Source organism: Arachis ipaensis, chromosome B9 (genome assembly GCF_059453495.1).
Source record: "Arachis ipaensis isolate K30076 ecotype BB chromosome B9, ASM5945349v1, whole genome shotgun sequence".
Classification (NCBI taxonomy): Eukaryota; Viridiplantae; Streptophyta; class Magnoliopsida; order Fabales; family Fabaceae; genus Arachis; species Arachis ipaensis.
In genome coordinates, this window is record NC_142444.1 from 150985532 (window position 1) to 151012724 (window position 27193).

Here is a 27193-nt window from a genome sequence, read left to right on the forward strand (position 1 = left end):
CCGGTTCAATCTGTTTTTCGTAATGAACCGGCCTGGCCTGTGCAATCTGATTTTATGATTGAACCGGCCTTTCCGGTGCAATCTGAATGTATAAATGAACCGGCAGGTTCCGGTCCAATCTGCTTGTATGACTGAACAACAATAATGGGTACATATACAGCACCTGTACCTTACTGCGTACTAAAGGTTAGCAATACCTGAATAGTGTCCGTAGTGCATAAATACTCTAAACATACAACATAAATGTAGTGCGTACATACTCTAAACATACAACATAAATGTAGTGCGTACATACTCAAAACATACTACATAAATACAACATGGTCCACGTGATTACTACTTAAATAAATAAGTTACAAGGCAACTACTTTCTCATGGCCCACTTCACATCCTTGACTAAATTCTTGCATTTCTTGGCCGCCTTTTTGAAGACAGATGGAGTGTAGCGACTAGCACTGCGACGTGGTGGATCAATCCTCAGATTGTAACCTTTGGAGGTTTCATCCGGAGTGCGTGCATGACCTGTATAGAAATTATAAAAAATAATTAAATTATGCGCAGCAGGTAATCACAGCAAGACATAAACCAAATAAGATTTACTAAAAGTAAAAAATAGATGCCAGTTATGAACATAAAATAAAAAAGTAATGGAACATGTAAAGTAGAATACAAAACATAATACCATCATTACGAGATTCTTCATCCTCGTCAAACTCCTCTATTTCATCGTCATCATGATCCTCCTCGTCATCCGGGTCATCTACTAGATACGCATCTGTCTCCCTCTCGGGTGTGTTAGCATCTTCTTCAATGAGTCCCATGGATACACGGTTAGGATTCTGACTAAAAAAAGCTCCGCGTCCGTCATTACTCCTACTAGAGTCAACCGACACAAACCCCCCAGAAGCAACCGATGATGTATGGCCCGGATACCTAGCATCCAATGAATACCTACCAGCCATGAAGTCAGGCTGTTGGCCATATTGTGGTAGTCCAGGATCTGCAGACATCAACCCAAGCAACTGGCTAAAGGAACCTCCTTCTCCTGTTTCAAATTGTGAGGTGCCCCAATATTGTTGACTGATTGGAACTGATGGGGGGAACTGTGTCTGAGGTACATAATGGCTTGAGGACTGAGGTTGTTCTTCTGGAATCGGTGTTGGAGGTAATATATGCGGCGAATGTGGCTCTTCTACTTCATTGTCAGCATCCATATCCTGACTACCCTCATCGGTATCCTGATTATCCTCATCCAAATCCTGATCACCTTCCTCCATATCCTGATCACCTTCATCATTATCTTGACCCACAAGATTTGACATGTTCAAGTGGTTCCCATATTTTGATCGGTACCAATGCATGTATCTATCTAGTAGATCATGTGAAGGCATCGGAAGCTCAGATAGAATGTAGTTATACCTGTTTGACCAATGCATCACCCATTTTGAATGACTCGCTTCCGTGGCCCAATTAAGATTCTTGGGCCCCTTCAGGGTTTCTCCATGCGCCTTCTCTAGATTCCGCTCCTGACTAGGTAGTCCCTGAACCAAACCAAACTGTCGCCTAAATCTATCGGTAGCATGCCACTCGACACATTCAAATGATACCAACGGAACTGTAGCACTCCAAACCACCGACTGCATGTAGATTTCAGGAGGAATGATGTTCGGATCCACCCGATCCACAGCATAAGCAACCCAAACAAACTGGAAAAAATAAAGGAACCTCAACATAACAGTCCACAAAGCCAATTACAAAGACAATGCTGTATACTTATGTCTTAGACCCTAAACATAAAACTAATACTACTTTCATTGAAACATACCTGCCCTTCCTGAAGTTCATCAAATGACTTCCTAAAGTGAGCTAACTTCAAGTATCTAAATCGTCGGTCACCACGCTCCCAGTTCCGCCACCTATTATGATATATTCAATTACCTCAGCTACCATTAAATGAATCATAAATATCAACATACGGGTACATTCTAACAAATTATTACCTGTTTGCTAGTGGAAAACTTCGAGGTTCCCTAGGTAGCGGCGATAGGTATGGCATCCTGATCCAAGCCCAACAGAGTAGAAGTGTTAGTGGACCATCTATTTCCTTGCAGTTAAAACGGGATGCACGGCATAATGCCCTGTAGAGATGTGTCAGGCATGCCGCTCCCCAACTATACTGACCAATACTACCAAAATCACGTAGCAAGGGTAGAAATTTCCAATGCACTCCTGCCCCAGACTTATCCCCAAACAAGATCGTCCCGATCAACAACATAATATGGCACCTCACATACCTCTGTATACTGATATCATCAATCAACTGTAAATTTTCTTTTAAATCACGCAGCCAGGTAAGTTTTATGCAACTAGATCTACAGTCAGACATACGCGGTGCAACTCCAAATTGAAGCAAACACTCCGCCTCCAACGCTTCATAACTGCTCATTGTCATCCCTGTGACCGGAAGACCATCTGTGGGAAGACCAAGAATCATAGCTACATCTTCAAGTGTCACAGCACATTCACCAATGGGAAGGTGGAACGTATGTGTCTCTGGGTGCCAACGTTCAATTAGAGCATTTACCAATGCTTTCTGACACTGCACTATCCCAATCTGAGATGCATGATAGAACCCGGTAATTCGCAGATGATCCTCCACCCTTTCGTTGTACCGATCCGGAGGAAGTGGATGGTTACATGTCAACATTCTTGATTTCTACAAAAAAAACATAACAAATTACTAATCAAATTATTAAGAATTGCTAATGAAACTCATTACAAATACATATATTCCTAATCATAAATCTCAACAATATTTACAACATCCACAATAATATCGAACATTAATTAATTAATTACACTTTTGTTAAAAAATTTTTCCCCTGCAATACAATACAAAAATTTGAATAAATCTATATATGCCATCATTCATATTCTAACAACGCTAATAATTAACTTGCTAATAATAATTACTACATTTAAAATTATTTAAATTTTCCCATAAAGAAATATCTAACATGGCTTAATTAAAAAAACCTTTCTAATCAACTCAGCATTAACACTTTACCACAATAATAATAACATCTAACCAAAATCGATAACAGTTACACTTAATTTCTTAAAAACACATTCATTCAAATACCATTGGCTTACAAATAATAATTATACTACAATTAAATAAATTTATTAAAAATTTACATTATGTTCTACTTACTACTACAGCCAAAAACACAAAACTAAAGAAGAACAACAACATAACCATAACAAATTTTCTTATCATGATATATATAGTTAATAATACTTAAAAAAATATTTAAATACAACCTAACAAATATTTCAAAATTAGTCATAACCATTCTATCTATTTATATTCTTCAACTACATATATCTCTAACAACTACATAATCATAACAAATTTTCTAATCATGATTTATATAATTATTAATCTGTAAAATAATTTTAAACAAGTCATAATCATTCCATTTATGTTATTCAAATGCATGTCTAACTAACAACAATAATATAATCATAAAATAAATTTTAATCATCATAAACATAATTATTAATCTGTTCAACATAATTTAAAATAATCTAACTAATACTAACAAATCAGTCGTAATCATTCTATTTATATTCTTCAACTGTGTATCCTAACAACAATCATAATATTGAAATTCTATTTTTTAATAACTATAACTATAAAAAAATTAAAAAAATTCAAAAGAAATTCAAAAAATACTTACATAATCAGGATCACTGAGATAGTGAATAATATGAAGCTCAGATCGATCAACATCTTTAATTTTTAATTTTTTCCCCATCAATGATGCTCCTCCACCATGCAAGCTTTCAGAGAAATGAAGATGAAGGTTTTGGGGGAGAAAGGTTGGTGAGAGTGAAGGAGGGATTCGGATGGTAAGGGAGCAGGGTTCTCCTTTACTAAGTGTGTGATGCCCACCGAATAGGGACTCAAGGGGGAAGCGCCGCGTGTACACTACAGCACTGGAGTCGGACCGTGCGACTACCCAGACCAAAATCGGACGGTCCGTGACGCACGCCAACTCGGAGGGTCCGAGTCCCTCACCAACTTCATCACCATGCACTGGACTCGGACCGTGCGTTTTGTTGCTTGAACTCGGAGGGTCCGAGTCCCACTCCCCCTGACACCACAACCTGGTTACACACCAGCCACCCCCATATCCCTGTGATACCCCAGCCCCGGTCCAATATGAAAATTAAAAAGCGTAACTTATACATACGTGCATTTTAATCATGCAAAATATATCCTTCTTTATCTTCGTCTTCGTCTTTTATTTCTTCTTTTTCATTTCTTCCTCCTCTTCTTCCTCCTTCTTTCAAAAAAAATTATAATCTTAGCGATAATAAACATCTTCCTAAAAGCTTAAATTGATTTTGGGGTTCACCAAGAATCGAACTCTTGACTTTTCGGATCTAGTGCTCTAATACCATGTCATGATACTACTCATCCCAAAAACTTCAACTGATGAAAAAATGTAACACTAATGATTATATCTCTAATACTTCCTAAACTTTCATATTGTATAAATATTCCATTGGCTCTTCGTACTTTCTCTATCTACAAAGACTAAATGTCGTTCACGCCACCACCACCTCAATTGCTACTCTCAATATCGACCTCTCTCACGAATGGGGCCGTCGTCTTATACAGGAACCATCCACCAAAAGCTCTGGACTCTTCCTAAATCTTGAACAAGCCAACCCAAAACAACCATGGCTAGTTACTCCATCGATTTTAGGCATAACTCGTGTGCATTGCACTTCCAATCTTACCACGTTCTTTTTCAATAATTACTGATTTGTTTAATTTGTTAATTATTTTGGTTTAGCAATGGATAACATTTATCATCCCTTCATCATCGAATTTAGTGTGGTCATCCGAGTCAACTACTTTTGGTCTTCTACCCCACACATGCTAGTTGTCACGCTCGGATTGGCTATTCCGCTTTAGCCAACTTAGTCACGGTTCGAATCCCTCTCTTCGAATCCCGCTAGAGAGACAATGAATTATTGAGTTATAAAATGAACATCTCCCATACTATTTAGAATAACCATCCGAGTACTAACGATAATAAACATCTTCCCAAAAGCTTAAACTAATTTTGGAGTTCATCAAGGCTCGAATTCTTGACCTTTTGGATCTAGCACTCTAATACCATGCATGATACCACTCATCCCAAAAATTTCAGCTGATGGAAAAAGGTAACACTAATGATTATATCTCTAAACTTCCATTATACACATTGTATAAATATTCCATTGGCTCCTCGTACTTTTCCTTTATATTTAACACTGTTGACTTTTTAATTATGAAACAATCTTATCCGCGAATAGCCGCTGTAAAAGTTAGCAATTCATCATTATTATGGTTTTAAGTCTAAAGCAGCTTTATTTTGAATTATTGATTTCAGAAAGATTGGTTGATGCCTTAAGGAAGCTCCCTCAGTACAGCAATCGATCTCTAATGTTCTAATGTATACGCTACCCTTAACTCAGAATTCCACTTCATGAATTTCCCTTCCCGTTTAATAATTTCCTTAAATATTAATTTTACTTACTCTATTATTAATTACATAGATGATATTGTACTAGTGTATGTCCCTCATGATTTAACACATGAAAATGAAGCCTCACCGGATATCATTGACTAAAACTAACACACCTTATCACTATCTACACGACTTCATGCATCTTTATTAAATTTCCTCCTCCATAGATATGTATATAAAGCCCTCTCCAGCCTAAATATATTTCCATAACACTGAAGCAACCTATTATTAGCATAGGCAGTTGATCAATATATATAATTTTCATTTCATGAAAATGTTGTTGCTTGGCACTAAGAAAATGTTCCTCCAAATTCTTTGGTGTTTTTCATTGATTAGTCTTAGTTCCCAAACGAGGAGTCATTACAACTTTGTTGTGAGTTATATTACTCCTTGTTAATTATATATTACTCATAACATAATTAAGAATAATATATATTTATAGTAATGGCTGGCTAAGTTGATTATTGTATTCTCACAGGTGAGAGAAGCCCGGTACACAAGACTGTGTTCCACAAAGAGCATTTTGACGGTGAATGGAAAATTTCCAGGGCCAGCTATAAAAGTCTACAAGGGTGACACAATCTATGTTAATGTTCACAACAGGGGAAAAAACAACATCACTATCCACTGGTATTTTATTTTTCTCTTTCCTTCTTATAAATTTTGATGATATCACAAGAAAAAACCAACAATTTACTCCCTCCTTTCTTAAATGTGAATCTTTTAATAAAACATAAAAGGCATTCTAAATTAATTCTCATTACAAAAATTCAATACAAAAAAAATTATTACATTAGGAAATAGTAATATATGTGAATATGTAGATGAGTAGTGAACAAGAGCATCTAAATCATTTAAATTTTGCTTCATAAAAAATACAGTATTTAATTAATTTATGTGATAAAATTACTTCTCTTAAAAATTTAAACCGTCACATAAAATTATACGAATTTTTTTTAACATGATTTCTTTCTTTTTTTTTTTTAATTGTCTTCGTATTAAAATCTGTTCTTTTAGAATGAATAACGATCGAACCGACTTTTAACTTATAAAAACTCTTATATCATGTCATAAAATTATTCTTTTAAAAATTTAAATAAATAAAAAGAGACATATAAATACCTTATAGTAATTTAAACTAGTCGATATAAGTGAGCATATATTATATCTATCTAGGAATATAATATTGGATAAATATTTTAAAAAGGTTAAATTTAAGTAGGTTAATTACTTATACATATATTGGCAGGCATGGAGTGAAACAACCAAGAAATCCATGGACAGATGGTCCTGAATACATAACTCAATGTCCCATTCAACCAGGAAGGAGTTTCAGACAAAAGATAGTATTTTCAACAGAAGAAGGGACCTTATGGTGGCATGCTCATAGTGATTGGTCAAGAGCCACCGTCCATGGCCCAATCTATATCTATCCAAAGAAGAATAGTAGTGGCTATCCTTTTCCCAAACCTCAGTATGAGGTCCCCATCATACTTGGTATAATCCTATACCTTTGTCTTGTCCTTCTCAATTTTGCCAATTCAGATATATAACTTCTGTTTTTTGTCCATGATGAATGCTTGCCCCTACCGGGTAATAATTCTCTTATTAGTTTGTTAATTATTGAGAGAAAATTTTAATTATTGTTTAAATGTTGATATATATTATTTAATTTTTTACTTCTTTTAATATTTAAAAAGAGTATTTTAATTATTATTCTTGTAATATTGTATGTGGACAAAAGCATCACTATCTTAATTAAATATATGATTATTTTAAGGTATTAATAAAAGTTTGTATTTATTTTTACTTAATTTATCATTTAAAAGAATGCTTAAAAGGAATTAATAATGATATACCGTTACTCTTGCAAGGTGTAACATAACTATACCCACAAGAAAAAATCTTTACACCTAACAAAAATTCAAAAATTTCCTTTATTATTATTTAATGTGTATTTGGATATAATTTTTGGTAAAGTAAAAACGGTTATCATAAATTTAAAACGCAAGAGTAAAAAGAATAAATCAAATAATGTTATTTATCTAAAAAATGTTTTTTTTTTAACATCAAATGACGAGAGATATCTAATAAATCAAGTAAGATGTTATATAATTTTATTAGATATAACTATTTGGGTATTTTCTCTTAAGTATTATTAATTTAACTTTTTGAAAAAAAAATAATTTTATAACATGATATCAGAATTTTAATAATTTAAAGGTCTAGAGTTTAATTTTTATTAATTCTAAAATTAATTATTTTAACATAAAATCAATAAAAAAAACCTGTACAAAAAATTTACACAACCCTAAAAAAATTAGTACTACAAAAAAATTTTTTAGTATCGTTAAAAAATCAAAAGAAATTTGACCGTAAATAATTTATCGTCAAAATGAATTATACGGTATAAATTTCGCTAATAATTTAATCTTGACAGATTCATTGCGTCCGATGATAATTTTTGTCAGATTTAACAACAAAATATGATTAATATAAAAATAAAATTTGATAAATGTTATCGACAAAATTTTTTTAATGGTACTCAACATTGTTTTTTGATAGAGTGTGTTCATCAGGTTTATTTATCCTATACATGCGTACATATTTAAATAATTAGACTTAATTAATTATCTATACATACACTTTGACATGCATATATAGGAGAGTGGTGGAAGAGTGATCTCAACAAGGTCTTCACACAATTTATTAAAAGTGGAGGAGCGCCAAACAATTCTGATGCCGTCACCATTAATGGCCAACCTGGAGATCTCTATAATTGCTCACAATCTGGTACACATCAAAATTTCCCTTCACATGCAATCATTAACACAACTACTATAGTATATATACTTTACTATCTCTATCACTAACAAAAAAAAAAAAACTTTGTAATTAAATACATTAATCAAAATGTAAGTATTAGAAATATATTACAGTGAAAACTCAAGTGTAGTCGATTTCATGTGAAATTGATAGGTGAAAGTCGTTAGATGAAACTTTAGTCAAATCAGTCAAATCATTTAATGGCTCTCAATTATCAACTTCACGTGAAATCGACTGCACCTGAATTTCCACCATATATTATTCATGTTTCTTCTTTTATTAATTTAAACTTTTAGAAAAAATATATGATAAGAATAAGTAATGTTAAAACAAAAGGGAGTACTATATATAAATATATAATTTTATTCCTTAATTAAGAGTTAACACCAAATCCCCGATGTAATTTGAATTTTCAGGGACATTCAAGTTAAATGTAGAGCATGGCAAGACCTACCATCTGCGCATAATTAATGCGGCAATGAATCTGATCCTGTTTTTCTCGGTCTCGAAACACAACCTAACACTGTTTGCTCATGATGCAATGTACACAAAGGAATTAACAACTTCTTACATTTGCATAGCTCCTGGTCAAACAATGGATGTATTATTGCATGCAAACCAAAACCCTAACAACAAATATTACATGGCTGCAAGGGCTTATTCCACTGGGGTTGGAGTTCCATTTGATAACTCCACAACCACAGCTATAATCCAATACAATAATAATAATGAAAATTCAACTCCTTCCTTTCCTTTTCTTCCAAGCCCTAATGACACAAAATCAGCTTTTGCTTTCATTAGAAGCATTAGGGGCTACCCTGAAGAAAACCCTTTTACATGCCCTTTAAATATCAAAACTCACATAGTTACCACAATTTCTGTGAACACTTTTCCATGCCCTAGAGGCCGATCACCGTCATCATGCCAAGCACCGAATTCGACGATTTTCGCCGCCAGCATGAACAACATAAGCTTTGTAACCCCACGCACTGATATCCTGGAAGCCTACTACTACCACATCAATGGAGTCTATAGAAAGGGTTTTCCGAGTTTCCCGCCATATGTGTTCAACTTCACTGGGGATTTCTTGCCTCTTGAACTCAACATACCAAAGAGAGGAACAAAGGTTAAGGTTTTGAAGTACGGTTCAACGGTGGAGGTTGTTTTCCAAGGGACCAACTTGGTTGCTGGCATAGACCATCCAATGCATATACATGGATTCAGTTTTCATGTTATTGGTTATGGTTTTGGGAATTTCAACAGGAGCAGGGACCCCAAGAATTATAATCTTGTTGATCCTCCTCTTCAGAATACTGTCATTGTGCCCATTAAAGGCTGGGCTGCCATTAGGTTTAGGGCTACCAACCCTGGTAAGTACCATGTGAAAAATCTATTTACGAATAGGTAGAAACTGAGGTGCAATTAACTTAATTGATATGAAATTGATAGTTAAAAATTGTTAAATAATTTAATAGGTTTGACTAAATTATCGCTCTCGACTATCAATTCATATGAAATTAACTGCACTTGAATTTTCATCTTACGAATATACCTTTTTCTATTGGCTGAAGTATTTGCAATTTTATAATATAATGTTAAAATTTTTGTAACAAAAAATTTAGAGAATTCGATCTTTATTATCGAGAAAAAAATAAAGTTCATCAATAATCACGTTTTAATTTAAAAAAAAAAATGTTTGCGTGAAAGAATGTGTTTGATATAATCTTTTGTATATTTCTTTTCATTAATTTAAAATTTTAGGATAAATAATTTGTGTGACAGATATTAATAAATTGTATTGTTTGAATTTCAGGAGTGTGGTTAATGCATTGCCACCTTGACCGGCACCTCTCTTGGGGCATGGAGACAGTGTTTATTGTGAAGAATGGCAAAGCCTCAAATGAAACATTACCACCTCCACCACCAGACATGCCTCCATGTTAAAGAGTATATATTCTTGAACAACCTTTGAATATTATCGAATGTAGTAGTTATACCTAGCTAGCTACTTTAAATTGGTATCTATCAAAATTAAGCAATCTTTTAATTTACTTTTGGCTCCTTTATGAGACTTCAATTTATATGTTGTACTAGTATACATACGTACAATAATGCCCTTTTTATAATTTCTTTCAAATACTTACACTATATCTCATCTTTCTTTTTTATCAGGGAGCGTGAAAAGGAAGACCGTAAAAAATCTACAATCTTTACACATTACTAGTACTAGCTAGTATATTGTAATTTTTTTTTTTTTTTTATATGGCTTTGTGGGGAAGGGGAAAGAGAGACAGAATAATACCCTTGAAATGAAAACAATCCGCGGCCGAACTCTGATCTGTGTTAGCAGTGTAAATGAGTTATGGTTTGGAGTAATTTGAATTGTATTTGATTTGGACCAATTTCTGTTACAATTAGATGTGAAATGAAATACATTATTTCATTTTGTTGAATATTCTTTACTTTACTTTACGTCACGATAACATGCAAAGTGATTCAATTTTGGATCGCATCGTCCAATAAGAAAATAATATATATCAAATCTAGATTGATTTTATTGCCAAAAATCATTGCAACCACTTTTAATTTGATCGATGTAAAAGATCTAGATTTTACATTATTTGTGGTATATATTATTTTATGGCTTTTTCCCTAAAAGTTGACTATATTATTATACATTTCCATTTGCCTCCCTATTAATAAACAAGAATTAAACATATATTAGCTCTCTTAATAAACGAAATTTACTAATATACCTTTTTCATTTTTCATTTTTCTTTTGGTGCCATGACCCATTAATCCTACTACTTGCACTAAGCAGATATCAACTGTATATTTGACTTTATCCAAATAAAATACCAACAAGTATTTGAAATCCTATATTATTGTTATAATATTCATTTATAATTCCCCTTTGTTGAAAATCAACTAGAGAAACTGCTAAACGAACAAATAATAATTCCATGGGCGCGGCTTCTTAAAAGTTAAAAAGAAACATTCCTATAAAATAATAAGAAAATTCCTTATCATCGTATGCAAAGTCAAAATTGACCTTTTCATTATTTAGTTAGTTCTTATGATTATTTGGATAAAGAAGCTACACGTGACACATCAGGTTCTTTTTGTATCGCGTTAATTTTTCATATTAGAGCCGCAACATTTTGTCCTCTTAGTAATTACGACTTGGCAACAAAGCTCACGTCACGTGCTATATATACTATTCCAATTATATTCTCTTACGCGTAATCAAAGCTTTGTCAAAGTCACCACTATATATAAAATACATGCATATATACCCCTCTCTTCCAAACAAATTCATATCAAAGCATCAAACGCAAAAAAACCATTAGCATATCAACATTCTTTATTTATTTATCTATAATATTATAAACTCATATTTTAATTTAGATCAAGCATTTTGTCATCATAGATAAGAGATTCTCAATGAAAATCCTCACTAGCTTAGGAATATTATTGTTTCTCAATGTCATTCTAGTTACTTGCCAAGCAATGCGGCACCATAAGTTTGTGGTAAGTATTGGGGCTTAATTATTTAGGGTAATTATCTAAATCAATTTTTAAAAATTTTAATATTAAATATTTTAGTCGAAACGACGGTTTTAAAATATTTAATTATCTAATATTTATTTTCGTTAGGTAGTATAGTTTTTCTTTAATTTGATCTAATTAATCGAAACGACGGATTTAAAATTTTAAAATTTTTTAAATAAGGATAAATATTAGAAAATGTTTTGTATATTTTGAAATTTAAAAGATTAAAGTATTTGGTTTAAAAAATTTTAGAGATTAATTTTAATAATTAATCCATTATTAATTAACACCACCTAACTCATTTAAGATGTAAATAAAACTTCAATTATTCGTTATCCATGCCTATTATTATTATTATTATAAAGTAAAAAACTAAAGCATATAAAAAATTGCAGGTGAGAGATGCTTCCTTCACAAAGCTTTGCAGCACAAAAAATATCTTAACAGTAAATGGAGAATTTCCAGGGCCAACATTGTATGTTACAAAAGGAGAAAGCATAATTGTTGATGTGTATAACAGAGCTAACTATAACATCACCATTCACTGGCATGGAGTGAACCAACCAAGATATCCATGGTCTGATGGCCCTGAATTCATCACTCAATGTCCCATTCAACCTGGTGGTTTGTTCTCTCAAAAGGTTATCTTTTCTGAAGAGGAAGGCACACTTTGGTGGCATGCTCACAGTGATTGGTCTCGTGCTACTGTTCACGGTGCTATTGTCATTAAACCCAAGCCTGGAAATACATATCCATTTCCAAAACCACACAAAGAGGTCCCCATTGTACTAGGTATATACTTATGTCTTTTATTTGATTTCATCACTTTATGTTTTATAATTACTTTTCTAATTGTTAGAGTTTGAAATTTATTAGGTGAATGGTGGAAGGAAGACATTGTCCAAGTTTTCAATAACTTTGAAACGGGGGGAGGAGATCCCGTTGTTTCAGATGCTTATACTATCAATGGCCAACCTGGTGATCTTTATAATTGCTCAAACAAAGGTATGTTAATTATAATAACACTTTATAATTTTCATTTATGTTACTTTGTGTTACTAGGTGGAAGTCAATTTTAACCTGTGACTAATATTATTCTAAGTCTTATTTTTAATTTGATTAGACTAATTCTTAAAATAACTTAGATGTGTAGCATTAGTCTTTTTCGTTCATGTTACTTGTGTTACTACCTGAAAGTCAATTTTGTTTAGCCAACGTCAGTTAACTTTTCAATTTGAATTTATTGGTTGCAGAAACCTTCAAAGTAAATGTGGAACATGGCAAGACATATCTTCTGAGAATGGTGCATGCTGGAATGCAAGACCTTCTCTTCTTTGGAATTGCGAAGCACCAATTGACAGTGGTGGGAAGCGATGGAAGCTATGTGAAGCCATTCAAAGTGGATTACATAACAATATCACCAGGTCAAACCATGGATGTGTTGCTTGAAGCTAATCAACCTTTGGATCGTTATTACATGGCTGCCAAAGTGTATTCAAGTGCTTCCAATGTTGCATTTGACAACACAACCACCACAGCCATTCTGCAATACAAAAAGGGAAAACACATTATTCCATCATTTTCATCAAGAACCCCTCACATGCCTTCACTTCCATCTTCCAATGACACCAATGCATCTATCAACATGATAAGTCAAATGAGAAGCTTAGCAGATGAAGCACATCCAATTGACGTGCCATTGAACATAACCACCAACCTGTTCTACACAGTTTCGGTGAATACATTACCATGTTCAACATGCGAAGGTAGTCATATACCAGGGAACCGCCTTGCAGCAAGTGTAAATAACATAAGCTTCCAATTGCCATCGGGAAACAACATTTTGAATGCTTACTATAACCACCTTCAAGGTGTATATACACAAGATTTTCCAGATGTGCCACCAGAACTATTTGATTTCACTGCTTCCAATTTGTCCACATTTCTTAGAACTCCATCGGTAGATACAGAGGTGAAGGTGCTTGAGTATGGGTCCACGGTGGAGCTTGTTCTTCAAGGGACTAATTTGCTGGCTGGTACTGAGCATCCAATGCACTTGCATGGCCATAGTTTCTATGTAGTTGGATGGGGATTCGGAAACTTTGACAAAGACAAAGATCCTCTCACATATAATCTTGTTGATCCTCCTTATCAGAATACCGTCGCTATACCCAAAAATGGATGGGTAACCATAAGATTCAAGACACAAAATCCAGGTGTGTGGTTCATGCATTGCCACTTAGAGCGACATCTGAGTTGGGGAATGGCTATGACTTTCATTGTCAAAAATGGAAAGAATCCTGAAGAGAAGATGTTGCCACCACCACGAGACATGCCACACTGTTAATTCAAGCAACTAACAACAAATTAGATTTGCACATACTCAAAATATTCATTCATTAATACAAAAATTAGATTCATTCTTTTATTAGTTTTTTTATTGCTTCATTCATTCATTAATTTCTATTTGTTATTCTTTTGTTTTATTCTTTTCAATTTGTAAGTCACGTTGCGACCATCATAATAAAAATTGGAAGTAACTGTGTCGTTATATATTGTTCCTTCATTCCAAGATATGGTATATAAGCAGAGAACCCAAAATTAAATCATTGTCATTATCTTGGAATAACACATAATAAAGAGTAGTGAATTGTTGTATTTAATTTCATACCCTAGCTTTAAGGAAAATTTTTAACTTTCAGCGGATAAATAAACTTTTGACATTTTCTGCCACGGGGACTTGATGATTATACTATTAAGCAGATCTAAGGGTAATACGTCAATAGTAAAAAGTCAAAATTCTCTGTTCTCTGTACGAAAGGAAGACCTCACAATTATATTAAGCTTAACCGTAAATGGCCAATTACAAAAGGAAAAAGTCATTGTTGTTGATCTATATATATAACAAGGGTATATAAACTTAGTACTTTGTGATCTCTTTGCTTGTATATACTTAAATGTTAATAATAAGAACCAAAAGAAGAAATATCGGGGAGGAGGGAGACGGGCAGTAGTATGACAAGGGGTGCGAGAGGTGGGGTGATTGAGTGGCGGTGGCATGCATGGCAGTGGGGTCATGGAGGTGATGGGGGAGGTGAAGCTGATGTTGAGGATGACAAAATGATGATGATGATGGGTGGCTGGCTGGCTATGAGAAAAGATGAGGGTGTGTGAGAAGAGAAAAGTTCACGTTTTTTGTGTGATTAAATTTATTTTCAATATGTATTTATATTTCAGCATGTATTTTATACTGGTGGCTGATTTTAGTGTACACGTAGCATAACCCAAATTTTTTATAGGGCAATTTACGTTTTTAAATTGTTTGAACCTCAATTTTACATAAATACATTGTTTCAAAAACGGATACGTAAATACATTGTTTCACTATTTTATATAAACCGCTACTGCCAGTAGCGGTTTACAATTGCACAGAAACCGCTAGTACCAGTCGCAGATTATGTGTATTTTTGGCTGGTCATAAACCGCTGCTGCCAGCAGCGGTTTATGTAGGTTGGTGTGCGTGCGTAAACCGCTGGTGCCTATAGCGGTTTACGTTTAGTATGTGTCAATAGGCTCCCTATATAAACCATGGAGGGGCCAAATGTAGAGAGGTAGAGTTTTATTCACAAATGGATGAGGAGGATAGTATTAAAAAAATACAATACTCAAAGTATTAAATTATATAAATCAAGACTATTTTTTTTATTCTCATCTCTTTTACAATTTATAAATAATAAAATAATTTTTTTAGCCAAAAGTTTACTAAATCATATATTTTTCTCCTTAACAATCACTTCATTCTCTTTTATTTATATCAACCATACAAGAGATACTAGAAGAGTTTGAAACATTTGTTGTGTTCTTTGAGATTTAGCTAAATAAATTTTTTTATTTGTGCAACTTTGTTGTTTTATGTCAAAAAATAAAAACTATTTGTATTTTATAGTTGATTGATTGGATAAATAATAGTGATAGCATCATAATTTTGATGAATAAAATAAAAAATATAAATATGCATGTAATAATTTTTTATTTGTATTTATTATTAAAATGAAACTAAATAGCAAATCAAAGAGGGAGTATTCACAGAATACTAAAATATATAAACTAAGACTAATTTTTTTTTATCTTCATCCCTTCTAAAATTCATGAAAGATAAAATAATATTTTAGTAAAAAATAGTGAATTTTTTTATTTGATTTGCTATTTTTAGTGAAAAAATTCACTATTTTTTACTAAAAATAAATTATTTTATCATTTATAAGTTTTAGAAGGGATGAATATAAAAAAAATAGTCTTAGTTTATATATTTTAGTACTCTGTCAATACTCACTCTTTGATTTGCTATTTAGTCTCATTTTAATAAGAAATATAAATAAAAAATTATTATATGCATATTTATATTTTTTATTTTATTCATCAAAAGTATGATGTTATCACTATTATTTATCCAATCAATCAACTATAAAATACAAATAGTTTTTATTTTTTGGCATAAAACAACAAAGTTGCACAAATAAAAAAATTCATTTAGCTAAATCTCAAATGCAAATAAGCAGCAAAGAACACAACCCATGTTTCAAAGGTCAAACTCTCCTAGTATCTCTTGTATGGTTGATATAAATAAAAGAGAATGAAGTGATTGTTAGGGAGAAAAATATATGATTTAGTGAACTTTTGGCTAAAAATAAATTATTTTATTATTTATAAATTGTAAAAGAGATGAGAATAAAAAAAATAGTCTTGATTTATATAATTTAATACTTTGAGTATTGTATTTTTTTAATACTATCCTCCCCATCCATTTGTGAATAAAACTCTACCTCTCTCTATTTGGCCCCTCTATGGTTTATATAAGGAGTCCATTAACACATACTAAACGTAAACCGCTATAGGCACTAGCGGTTTACGCACGCACACCAACCTACATAAACCGCTGCTGGCAGCAGCGGTTTATGACCAACCAAAAATACACATAATTCGCGGCTGGTACTAGCGGTTTATGACCAACCAAAAATACACATAATCTGTAGTTGGTACTAACGGTTTCTGTGCAATTGTAAACCGCTACTAGCAGTAACGGTTTATATAAAATAGTGAAACAATGTATTTATGTATCCATTTTTAAAACAATATATTTACGTAAAATTGGGGTTCAAACAATTTAAAAACGTAAATTGCCCTTTTTTATACTGACATGGTAAAAAATTAGAAATATAAGTAATTTTAGAAAAAAAATATTTAAACCATAAAAATTATAATAAAAATAATAATTTAATTTAGATTTTTTAACACGGTAAACTGTAAAAAGTTACGTAATAATTTCAATTAAAATTAAATTTTAAAAATAAAATTGAAATTTAGTTTAATAATAAATATAAATTTAAATGTTATTAAATATAAGAGATATTTATTTTTTTTCAAATTTTATATAAAAACATATTTTATATTATCATTTAAAATTTAATTTTGATACATTAATATAAAATAATTTTACGCATAAATAAAAAATTATATAATGGTATGTCGAAAATAATTATCTTTTAGAGATATATATACAACCTTCACATAGAGTTTAGGGATAAAAATGGGTTGGCTTTGCCTTAAACGAGCTTGATCCATGTTGTAAATGCATGATCTAAGTCTAGGTCTATTACTTTTCAGTTTTTCTTTTGTTTAATTATTCTATTAGTCCCTATAATTTTATGAAATTTTTAATTAAGTTTTTATATTTTTATTTCTTTTAATTGGATCCTTACACCAATTTTTTTTTAATTGTATAAGAATTCAACTAAAAAAAATTGATACAGAGACTCAAATAAAAAAAAAATGTAGAGACTCAATTGAAAAAAAATTAGTATAAAAACTCAATTAAAAAAAAATATAAAAATCTAATTAAAAATTTTACAAAATTATAGAACCAACAAGATAATTAAACTTTTTTTTTTCAATTTCAAGCTCGACCTATTTAAAAGTCTACAAGCTGACGCACCTATTCAAAAAGCTATGTCTATTAAGGCCCAGTTTGGGTAACTAACTTAATTAAGCTCCTTTTGATAAAATAACTTAAACAATAAATAACTCTGTTAAAAGTAACTTATAAATAAGTTATTTTGTGTTTGGATTTTTAACTCTAAAAATCCTTATTTTAAAGAAATGTAATGAAAAGTATAAGTATTATGAGAGAAGTCATTTTTTTTAACTTCTCTATAAGCTCCAAAATAGCTTCTTAGAAAGTTGCAATTTGGTTTTGAAAATTGCACCCGACATTAATACTACTACTTTTCATAAGTCAAAAGTTAAAAAAAGCTCCTTCTAGAGTTTTCCAAACGGGCCCTAAGTCCATTATAACTCAAAAGTCAAAACAATAAGCTTAAAAAATATAAATTAATATTAGATGTATTCTAGCTAAAATTTATAATTTATAATTTACGTATTATATTGTATTTATATATCAATTTTTAGCAACATATCATAACCATTCTTATGATCCATAAACATAAATTTTTTCTTTGAGCAAAAAAAGACTACAATCTATTTTTTTTTGGGTAATTAAACGAGGGTTAAGCCTATTTTTTTTTATACAAATTTTATTATTAATAAATTTTATGATACAAAGAATGGAAGTACTAATAAAAAGTACACATATTTTGTCTGGATCCATTCCTGCCAACAGTATAATTCTAATGCTAGCTGGTGGTAGGTCCAAAAAGTGGTATCTTAAAGATACCCTTAAACTATCTTTGGCTAACTCATCAGCCCCTCTATTTCCCTCTCTGTACACATGTGATTGTGAGAGTTTGACAATCCAGTCTCTGCTTAGTAGGATCTTTATTCTTTTAACCAAGCTTTCAAGATGTGCACCTCTATGTTTGTCATCGCTCACATGGTCGTAGTAGAATCAGCTTCCAGAATGATTCTACGAAAACCTAGCTCCCACGCCATACTCAAACCATGAAACATTCCCCGGAGTTCTGCTTGAACGGCAGAGCAATGTCTCATCTTAGCCATAAAACCTGCAACCCATCTATCTGTGTGGTCTCTAAGACCATCTCCAATAGGGAATTCATCCCAATTTCATAAAAAGTAACTCCACATAAATTTTTACGTCATAAACAATAAATAAGAACCGAAAGCATCTTTATCTTCTCCATTAGGAGGAACTAACTTTAGTCTCTGTTATGGTCCTACTTAATTAATTAATTAAAATACTTGAAATTAATGTAATTAATTTTTTTAATAATATAATTTAAAAATTTAAATTTAAAAATAATTCACTATTAAAAGATATTAATATTAAATAAATTTATATATAACAATAATACACAATATATAATTCGGAATTACACTAATTTGTAAAATTACTTAATACAAAGAAAAACATAATTAAACTCTATAGTTGACGACAAGCATTGTGAAATTGTCATGTGTTTAATCAAGTCCTCTTTCAATTGTCTATGCTGCTGCCTATTTCGAAGTTGGGCATTTCTTTGGAGAAATTGATGGTATGGTGCAAAATCTTCTTCTCCCAACTGAGGTTGTGATAAGCCATTTCAACATCATCAAACTCTAAGCCTTGAGCAAAATTTTCTGCATAAGTGTCTCTTTCATCTTCAACAATCATATTATGCAATATAATACAAGCTCTCATTATGTTGGCAAGCTTCTTCTTTTTCCAAAAACGAGCTGAACCACGTATAATTGCAAAGCGTGCTTGCAACACTCCGAATGCTCGTTCCACATCTTTTCTTTGCCCTTCTTGGTATTGTGCAAATAACTTGCGTTTCTCCCCTTGTGGCTTTGAGATTGATTTGACAAATGTGGCACATTCAGGATAAATACCATCTGCTAAATAGTATCCCATTGTATAATTATTACCATTAATAGTATAATTTACCTCTGAAGCACGATCATTTAGAATATCATCAAACACTGGAGAACGATCTAACACGTTGATATCGTTATTTGAACCAGAAACTCCAAAGAACGCATGCCATATCCAAAGGTCTGAAGATGCTACAACCTCAAGTACTATGGTTGCAACCCCACGATAACCACTCATGTATATACCTTTTCACGCCTTTGGACAATTTTTTCATTGCCAATGCATGCAGTCAATGCTACCCAACATGCCAGAGAAGCCACAACCCTCCGCCATTTGTAGCAGGCGTTGTATGTCATTTGGATTGGGTTTTCACAAGTATTCATCCTCGAACACCGAAATGACACCTTCAACAAATTTTTTCAAGCATTCAATTGTAGTGCTCTCCCCTATGCGCACATAATCATCAACAGCATCAGCTGCTACGCCATATGCTAACATCCGTATCGCAGCGGTACATTTCTAGAGTGGCGACAAGCCTCTTCTTTCAGTTGCATCAACCCTCTCTTGGAAATACGGATAGACGTCTGAGAGAGCGTCTACTATCCGAAGGAACACATGTCTTCTCATTCGAAATCTCCGTCGAAAAATGTCAGCATTATACACCGGATCATCTGCAAAGTAATCTTGGAAAAGGCGATCATGTTCTACTTCTCGATCTCTGTTGATCCATCTACGAGTAATTGGGATAGAGCTTCTATCGATATCTTATTCTTCTGAATCTTCGAGTAAATATTCATCGATCCAATTATCTATGAGTGTGTTATCTTGCCGTCTTCTTTTTCCATACAAAGCCTCATTAAACATATCATCAAAATTTCTAGCCATATCTAGAAATGTAATTTTTAGTTCTCTTTCGAGGTGAGAAAGTAGAGTTGAAGTGGAGTTGCGGAGTCATTGATAGTTGATATTTATAAGTGTGTCTGCAGTAAGTACCTTAACGGCTAATTAACGGCTAGTTCTGCAACGGCTAGTTCTGCAACGGCTAGTTTTGCAATGGCTAATTTTGCAACGGCTAGTTTTGCAACGGCTAGTTTTGCAAACGGCTAGTTTTGCAACGGGTACTTAACGGCTAGTTTTGCAACGGTCACTTTCATGAACAATAACGGCACAATAATATTGACTAATTTAAAAACTTACATAAGAAATAAATAAAACAAACTACATCACATATCAGTAATACGCAATAAAAATAAGAACATACTACATAACTCTACGAATATAAGGAACCATTAAGTAAACCACTTGGCGATTATTTTCTCACATGCAATCTCATGAAGAGCTCGTCGTTTTTCACTCATTGTAGACGTGTCATCATTAAGTATTTGCATATCCATCTCACTTTCCCTTTCCTTGGCCATCCTTTCCATTTTCCTTTCTTTTGCTTTTATCTCCATTTCTTTAATATACCTCTGAGTTTGTAATTCTTGTTCTTTTATTGCCGCTTGAATTTGTAACTCCTTCTCTTTGATTGCCATCATCTTTGCTCTATGTTCCTTCTCCTCTTCTCTTTCTTTTTCCCTTTCCATTAGTTCATTTTCTCTAACATTCTTAACATCTTTGATAGAGATAATTTTTTGACAACCGATTATTTTCTTTCGCTAAAATCTTCAGACATCTGTGCTTTTTCCTTACCTTTTCGCTTGCTCTTCTTTGATCCTTGTGGGCGAACGGAAGAGTCCACACCGGGTTCGTCAGCCAACGATGCTTCTGGGTTTGATAAGGATGAGTATGCTCCAGTTGCACTAACCTTGGTTCTCTTTGAGCCGCCACTCTGTGTAGGTAGTTGGCTTCTTCATTTTTGCTCCAACCGAAGCATGTTCCATTGCCTCTCAAAAGTGAATTTTTGACCATAATGTGTGGAATAAAGTTTATAAGCCAACTCCTTTATATCATCAGCGTTCGAACCACTCCTTATGTTTCGACTAGCTTGATCGTAGCAACCAGCAAATTGTGCAACAACCTTGTTGATCTTATACCATCGTTTCTTACATGCAACTACCCCCCTTGTCATGTCGGAGTAAAATTCTACACAGTAGCTATGAATTCGACTCCAAAATGTTTTCCCCTTTTGATCGGTACCAATTATAGGGTCAGTTGAAACATTTAACCATGCACTGATCAGCATCTCATCCTCTTTCCAATGCCAGTGTTGAATACTATTTTGCCTCCGATCTTCAATATCATCATCATTGAGGTCGATAGCATCTAATCCACGAGGGTTGACAAAATCCAAATATTGCGAATTTGGACTAGATTGTATAGGAGTCTGAGAGGATGGGTTAGAAGAGCCACCAATACCAGATGAGTTATGTCTTGATGCACTGAATTGAGTTGGAAACGGCAAGGAAGTTGGAGTAACATTTTCGATAGAAGGGTTAAATATGGATGAAAATGAAAAATGGGGTGTTTGTGAATTTTGATTTTCCGGTTGGAATATAGGAAATTTGATTATTATAAGGAGCTTGAAAATTGAAATTAGAAAGATTTTGTGGATTTGGATTTTGAAATGTATTTGGTAGTGTGAAATTTTGATTTGGAACTTGAAAGTTTGAGGTTTGAGATTGTTGGGTATTTGGAATTTGAGGAAAGTTTTGTAAGTAATTGAAGAAAGAGTTGAGTTGGTTTGGATCTATTTTTTCAAACAAAAAATAATAGTAGCAGAATTTTGATTTTGTAAACTTGGAAGAAGACGAAGAAGAGTAGTAGAGAATGTGAGAATAAAAGTGTATCTAAGTGGTATATATAGAGTAACAAAATATTAATTTATTAATAATAATGGTAACATAATAACAGCTAGTTTCTAACGACTATTTTTACAACGGCTAGTTTTGCAACGGCTAAATTAATATAACAATATAAATATAAATAATATTTAATATTAATTATAATATAAATAATTAATATAAATTATTAATTAAATAAAAATTTAATTATTTAATTATTATAATTATTAATAAAATAAAATATCAATATTTAATATAATTATTTAATTAATTAATATTTTATATAATTATTTATTTTTAATTTTACTTGCTATTTAGCAATTGTGTATTTGTTATCGAGAGTCCCATTTAGAAGAACTCCCTCGTTTTAAATTGCGTGAAGAAACTCAAGTGAGTTCTTCTCCAACGCCCCATCTCTCTTTTTTCTCTAACAACACTGTAAGAAAATTGCAAATATTTACTCGTTGAAGATGCTCTAATAACTCCGCCTCAGTCTGTGATTTTTATCCATACCTCATGAGGATTTCCCAAGCAACTTGGATTGTTATTTTTCTTCCAATCTTGCTTAAAGATCCCTGCTTCTCAAACGCCTTACGTATATCCTTCACATATTGTAAAATGAGTGTCTCCGGGATCTTCTATAATCTTATCTAGTCTTTTGACTATTTATTATTTTAATTTTATTTTAGGTTTATTACGAGTGAATAATTAAAAGTCATAATTAATTAAAAATAATTTATTTTTACAAAAATATATTTTGATGAGCTCAACAAATTTTATAGATATTTTTTAAAGTTTGTAATATGGTCTTTTTAACTAATAGACTTTACAAAAAATTTAAATTTAATCTATTTGATAAAAATAAAATAAGTCCAGTTGAGTCTAAAATAATGAACCGAACCACGAGAAATTTAACTTACTTTTAAGATATCAAAATTAAATTCTATTTTTTTATTAAAATAAGTATATAAAACTAATTTTGGCTAACTCTTTAATTTGGATTTTCGTTACCCCTCTCCGGCTCTCCCCCTCTCTGGACTTCAATTTGTAAACATTTTCAAAAGTTGTTAGCTAGGTCAAAATAAATGCAGTGGAAGTGGAACTAGTTGGTAAAAACTGTTAAACTCGAGTTCAATTTTTCGTTACTAGTATAAGAGTCACTTTCATGAAAGGTTTATAAATATTTCTGTAAATATTAACTAATCTAAATATAGTCTTAATTTTAATAGAATAACTAAAACTACCGAAAATTTTGCTTTCAAAAATATGAAAAGAACATACCGTGATTGCTGGGTTTTGAAAAGGAAACAGAGGCGCTGAATCAATGCATAAAATGGGCAAAGAAATGTGGTTGATCAATTAATTAAACAAACATGATCAATTTGACTTGGAATTCGAAATGAAGTCAGCAATACATAAATAAGGTGCCCTCCACCGGTAGTTATCATTTATTGGCACCGACTATGTTGAAATTGTAGCCGGACAACACAAATAGTATCCAAGAAAGAGTTAACTAGGCCCGTTCATTATTGTTTGCAGCTTTTAAGGAAACACATATACGTAGACTGTAGAGTATTTTTTTTTGGTGACTAGACTGTACACTACCACAAAAATGGGGTTTAGCCACCAAATTTTAACTACGAACACTAAATCGTGATAAAAATAAATGACCGTATCTTCTATTTATCACGAAACATTGTTACGTGGCTAAAATTTAACCTTTTGCCACACACAATATTTTTCGTAGCTGTACGCATGTACTTTCTGCTTACATTAACGTGTCATGACTATCCTGTTTTGAATAAATTAATTTCTTAAATAAGTTTATTAATGTATAGTATCATTTTTTTAAATATTATGGCATTAATACATATTTATGAAATTAAATTTAAAAATATAAAAAATAAATTTAGATAAAACAAAAAATTATAAAAATAAAGATAATATTCTAATATTTGAGTTAATTATAAAGATAAAATTTATTTAGCTAAAATAATATAATTTTTTTTTTGTGACTACTAAAATAATATAATTTGAATAGATAATAAAAATTTCAATAATTTTTAAGTATAACAAAAAAATTTAGTTTTTTTTTAAAATAAATTATTTTATCATTTTTTAAAATTAAAAAAAATGAGGATAAATAAAAAAAATTAGTTTTTATTTACATGATTTAGTACTCACTATATATTTTTGTGAGTACTGTACTCTTATTATATGCATAATTATCTTTTTAAAAATTATTTTGTGAAATTATGAATTAAATTTTTTATTTATACTATTATTTAATTGGTATATTTCATTAATTAATTATTTTATAATAATTTTTCGTTATACAAAAATTAATACTAATTAATTTATGAGTCACTTATATAAAAGTTTGTAATTTTGTTAAGTAACAAAGAAATTAATTTGTAAAATTTCTTATAACAATTTTATGTGATAATTAGTTTGTCTAATGTAATAAAATTTTAGTAACTAATTTAGTAATTAAAATTTATTAAATATTAAATTTTTTAGGTAAAAATGTTTGCAAAACTTAGTTAATGTATAACTCTTATTATATTGTTTCGTGTATAATAGGTAAATAATTAAATAATAGTGCATTGTTTAAATCGTCAACTATCAACTGCATGAAATGAGAGATTGTGAGAGTCATATATTTATTAAAGTAGTTTGTTGGTTATTTATTGTTATTATAATAAAAATTAAAAATAAAAATATTACAGACTCAAAATTTAAATTTAAATTTAAATTTTTAATCATTTTTAACCATTAAAAAATAAATAAATAAATAACTATTGTATTAAAAATAAAATAATTTAAAGTATATTTAGTAGATAATAAACAGTAGAATGAAAAGAAATATTCTTAAGATTAAAAAAAGTTAAAAGACGATCTAAATAACAATAACCAAACTGAATTTTTAAGATTTAAAATTTTAATGTGCGCTTAACCTGAAGTAGTTTTTGGCGGAAAGTTAAAGTAATCACTAATCACGGACAAATTCCAATCTAACTTCCCATCATTCACGTTGTATTTTAACTCCTACTTTTGTGCAGCACTTGAAAACACTTTTTTTAACCACACTATATGAACCCTATCATATGATAAGATATCCTCCAAACTCAAAATACCGATTTTTTTCTTTCTTAATTTTTGGTGTTATTTGTTGGTTTTTTTTAGCAGATTTTTTCGTGGAGCGAAAACCTAATAACTTAGGAGAGACCCTTTTAGCAGAACTACGATAACCACAGGTCAACAACAATGAAGAATTTGCAGAAGATTTGGACGAAATAAGTTTCAAGCAACTGTACCTACCAGAAAAGATTATAATGACCCTTTAGTCGTGAATGTCAAAGGTATATGAAATTTTAATTTTTTTTACGTGATTTTTTGAGTTCTAATATTTAATTTATTTATTTTATTCAATTTTGTATTCGGTTGTAGACACTTCTACGGGAGAAATCACAACTGGCAAAAGGACAACAATTCAAGTTTGGCATTTGAAGAATAAGGACAACAATTCAAGTTTGGCATTTGAAGAATGATGAAAAAGACATTATGGAACTTGATGGGCATGGACAAAGTCGAGATAATGCGCAAATTTATTGGTAGGTTTTTGGGTGTAATGGCCCGTGGAGCAATGTTGTAAATTGGGAAAAAAAAGTCTTTGGTGCTGAAAATGTAGACGTGTGATAAATTTAGAGAAGCTGGTTGAAACTTCAGAGAAAAAGCTATGGATATGAAGAAACCAATGCAAGATTCAATTGGCAGCTCTGTATAAATTTTTGTTATCAAAATACAGTGATAAAGTATCTAATTTATCCAGTGATATGCCAGACATTTAATTTGTGTATTTAATAAGTAATAGTTGAAATTTTAAATATATTTATTTTAGAAGGGATTAGAATTTATTTTATTTATGTTAAAAAAAATTTATTTCTTATTATATATAAGTTTAGACTTGTATTATTATTATTATTATTATTATTATTATTATTATTATTATTATTATTATTATTATTATGAAAAAATGTTAGATATAATATATTTAAAAAGTTTGACTTTTGTTATTAATGTTATATATATAAATATAATTTTAATTTAATAAAATTGTTCAATTAGAGCAAATTTGTGTGAAAAACAGAGTGAGTTAGCCACGAAAATAGTGTGATTAAATAATCCAATATTAGCCACAAAAAAATTGTGGCTGAAAAACCCGGCCTGCACAAATTATTTAGCCACGGCATTATACGTGGACAATGATATATAAATTGTGGCTCTTTGAAGGTCTCCACGGTGTTTAAAACTGTGGCTAGTAACGTTAAAATTGTGGCAAATTGAAAATGCAACCCCCGATTAGCCACAAATATTCTTTCGTGGCCAATGTATGGTTGCTACGCTTATCTTAGAGTTTAGCTACGATTTTTTTCGTGGCTAAACCCCTTATTTCTTGTAGTGGTAGAGTATATATAATCCATGCAACCAAGGAGGTAGAGATCACTTACCACTATGCACTGAAAATACTGACCTTTTATTTTCGTAAGAAAAAAGTTTCTATATGTTTTTCACTGTATAATAATAATTAACATTTAATATTTGGGCAAAAAACCAGA

General features: G+C 31.4%; 5 protein-coding genes across 6 annotated transcripts; 2 read left to right on the plus strand and 3 right to left on the minus strand.

The window, feature by feature from the left end:
• Positions 1–364: 364 nt before the first annotated feature.
• On the minus strand, positions 365–3900 carry LOC148546799 (serine/threonine-protein phosphatase 7 long form homolog). Its single transcript, XM_088500397.1, has 5 exons — positions 3744–3900; positions 2001–2716; positions 1826–1916; positions 683–1706; positions 365–522 (listed from the first exon to the last, which is right to left on the minus strand). The coding sequence occupies exons 1-5, from the start codon at positions 3819–3821 to the stop codon at positions 365–367; spliced, it is 2067 nt and encodes a 688-aa protein (XP_088356523.1). The 5' UTR covers positions 3822–3900.
• Positions 3901–5722: 1822 nt separating this feature from the next.
• LOC107619797 (laccase-15) lies at positions 5723–10867 on the plus strand. The gene is made up of 7 exons (XM_016322080.3): positions 5723–5961; positions 6067–6218; positions 6838–7085; positions 8253–8381; positions 8831–9784; positions 10228–10361; positions 10587–10867. The coding sequence occupies exons 1-6, from the start codon at positions 5857–5859 to the stop codon at positions 10356–10358; spliced, it is 1719 nt and encodes a 572-aa protein (XP_016177566.1). The 5' UTR covers positions 5723–5856; the 3' UTR covers positions 10359–10361; positions 10587–10867.
• Positions 10868–11858: 991 nt separating this feature from the next.
• LOC107616322 (laccase-15-like) lies at positions 11859–14398 on the plus strand. Of its 2 annotated transcripts, XM_088499630.1 has the most exons (5): positions 11859–11945; positions 12362–12758; positions 12843–12971; positions 13220–14309; positions 14350–14398. In XM_088499630.1, exons 1-5 carry the CDS (start codon positions 11859–11861, stop codon positions 14396–14398), a joined length of 1752 nt encoding a protein of 583 aa, XP_088355756.1. The 2 variants fall into 2 exon arrangements, with proteins under 2 accessions (XP_088355756.1, XP_016173780.1); XM_016318294.3 differs by lacking the exon at positions 14350–14398 and having other exon boundaries at positions 13220–14313.
• Positions 14399–19413: 5015 nt separating this feature from the next.
• LOC148546800 (uncharacterized) lies at positions 19414–20028 on the minus strand. The gene has a single exon (XM_088499369.1). It carries the CDS (start codon positions 20026–20028, stop codon positions 19414–19416), a length of 615 nt encoding a protein of 204 aa, XP_088355495.1.
• Positions 20029–21643: 1615 nt separating this feature from the next.
• Positions 21644–23092, minus strand: LOC107616320 (glutathione S-transferase T3-like). The gene is made up of 2 exons (XM_016318293.1): positions 23088–23092; positions 21644–22172 (listed from the first exon to the last, which is right to left on the minus strand). Exons 1-2 carry the CDS (start codon positions 23090–23092, stop codon positions 21644–21646), a joined length of 534 nt encoding a protein of 177 aa, XP_016173779.1.
• Between the last annotated feature and the right edge of the window lie 4101 nt (positions 23093–27193).

What these genes read in the sequence shown, in the direction of transcription:
- LOC148546799 (XM_088500397.1), bottom strand. Translation starts at nt 3,821, where the DNA reads ATGGGGAAAAAATTAAAAATTAAAGATGTTGATCGATCTGAGCTTCAT. An exon ending in ATCTCAGTGATCCTGATTAT is followed by an intron (nt 2,717 to 3,743) that starts GTAAGTATTTTT and finishes TTTTTTTTGTAG; the next exon opens with AAATCAAGAATGTTGACATG. An exon ending in ATGAACTTCAGGAAGGGCAG is followed by an intron (nt 1,707 to 1,825) that starts GTATGTTTCAAT and finishes TATTTTTTCCAG; the next exon opens with TTTGTTTGGGTTGCTTATGC.
- LOC107619797 (XM_016322080.3), top strand. Translation starts at nt 5,857, where the DNA reads ATGAAAATGTTGTTGCTTGGCACTAAGAAAATGTTCCTCCAAATTCTT. An exon ending in GGAGTCATTACAACTTTGTT is followed by an intron (nt 5,962 to 6,066) that starts GTGAGTTATATT and finishes GTATTCTCACAG; the next exon opens with GTGAGAGAAGCCCGGTACAC. An exon ending in AACAACATCACTATCCACTG is followed by an intron (nt 6,219 to 6,837) that starts GTATTTTATTTT and finishes ATATATTGGCAG; the next exon opens with GCATGGAGTGAAACAACCAA.
- LOC107616322 (XM_088499630.1), top strand. Translation starts at nt 11,859, where the DNA reads ATGAAAATCCTCACTAGCTTAGGAATATTATTGTTTCTCAATGTCATT. An exon ending in TGCGGCACCATAAGTTTGTG is followed by an intron (nt 11,946 to 12,361) that starts GTAAGTATTGGG and finishes AAAAAATTGCAG; the next exon opens with GTGAGAGATGCTTCCTTCAC. An exon ending in AGAGGTCCCCATTGTACTAG is followed by an intron (nt 12,759 to 12,842) that starts GTATATACTTAT and finishes GAAATTTATTAG; the next exon opens with GTGAATGGTGGAAGGAAGAC.
- LOC148546800 (XM_088499369.1), bottom strand. Translation starts at nt 20,028, where the DNA reads ATGAGTGGTTATCGTGGGGTTGCAACCATAGTACTTGAGGTTGTAGCA.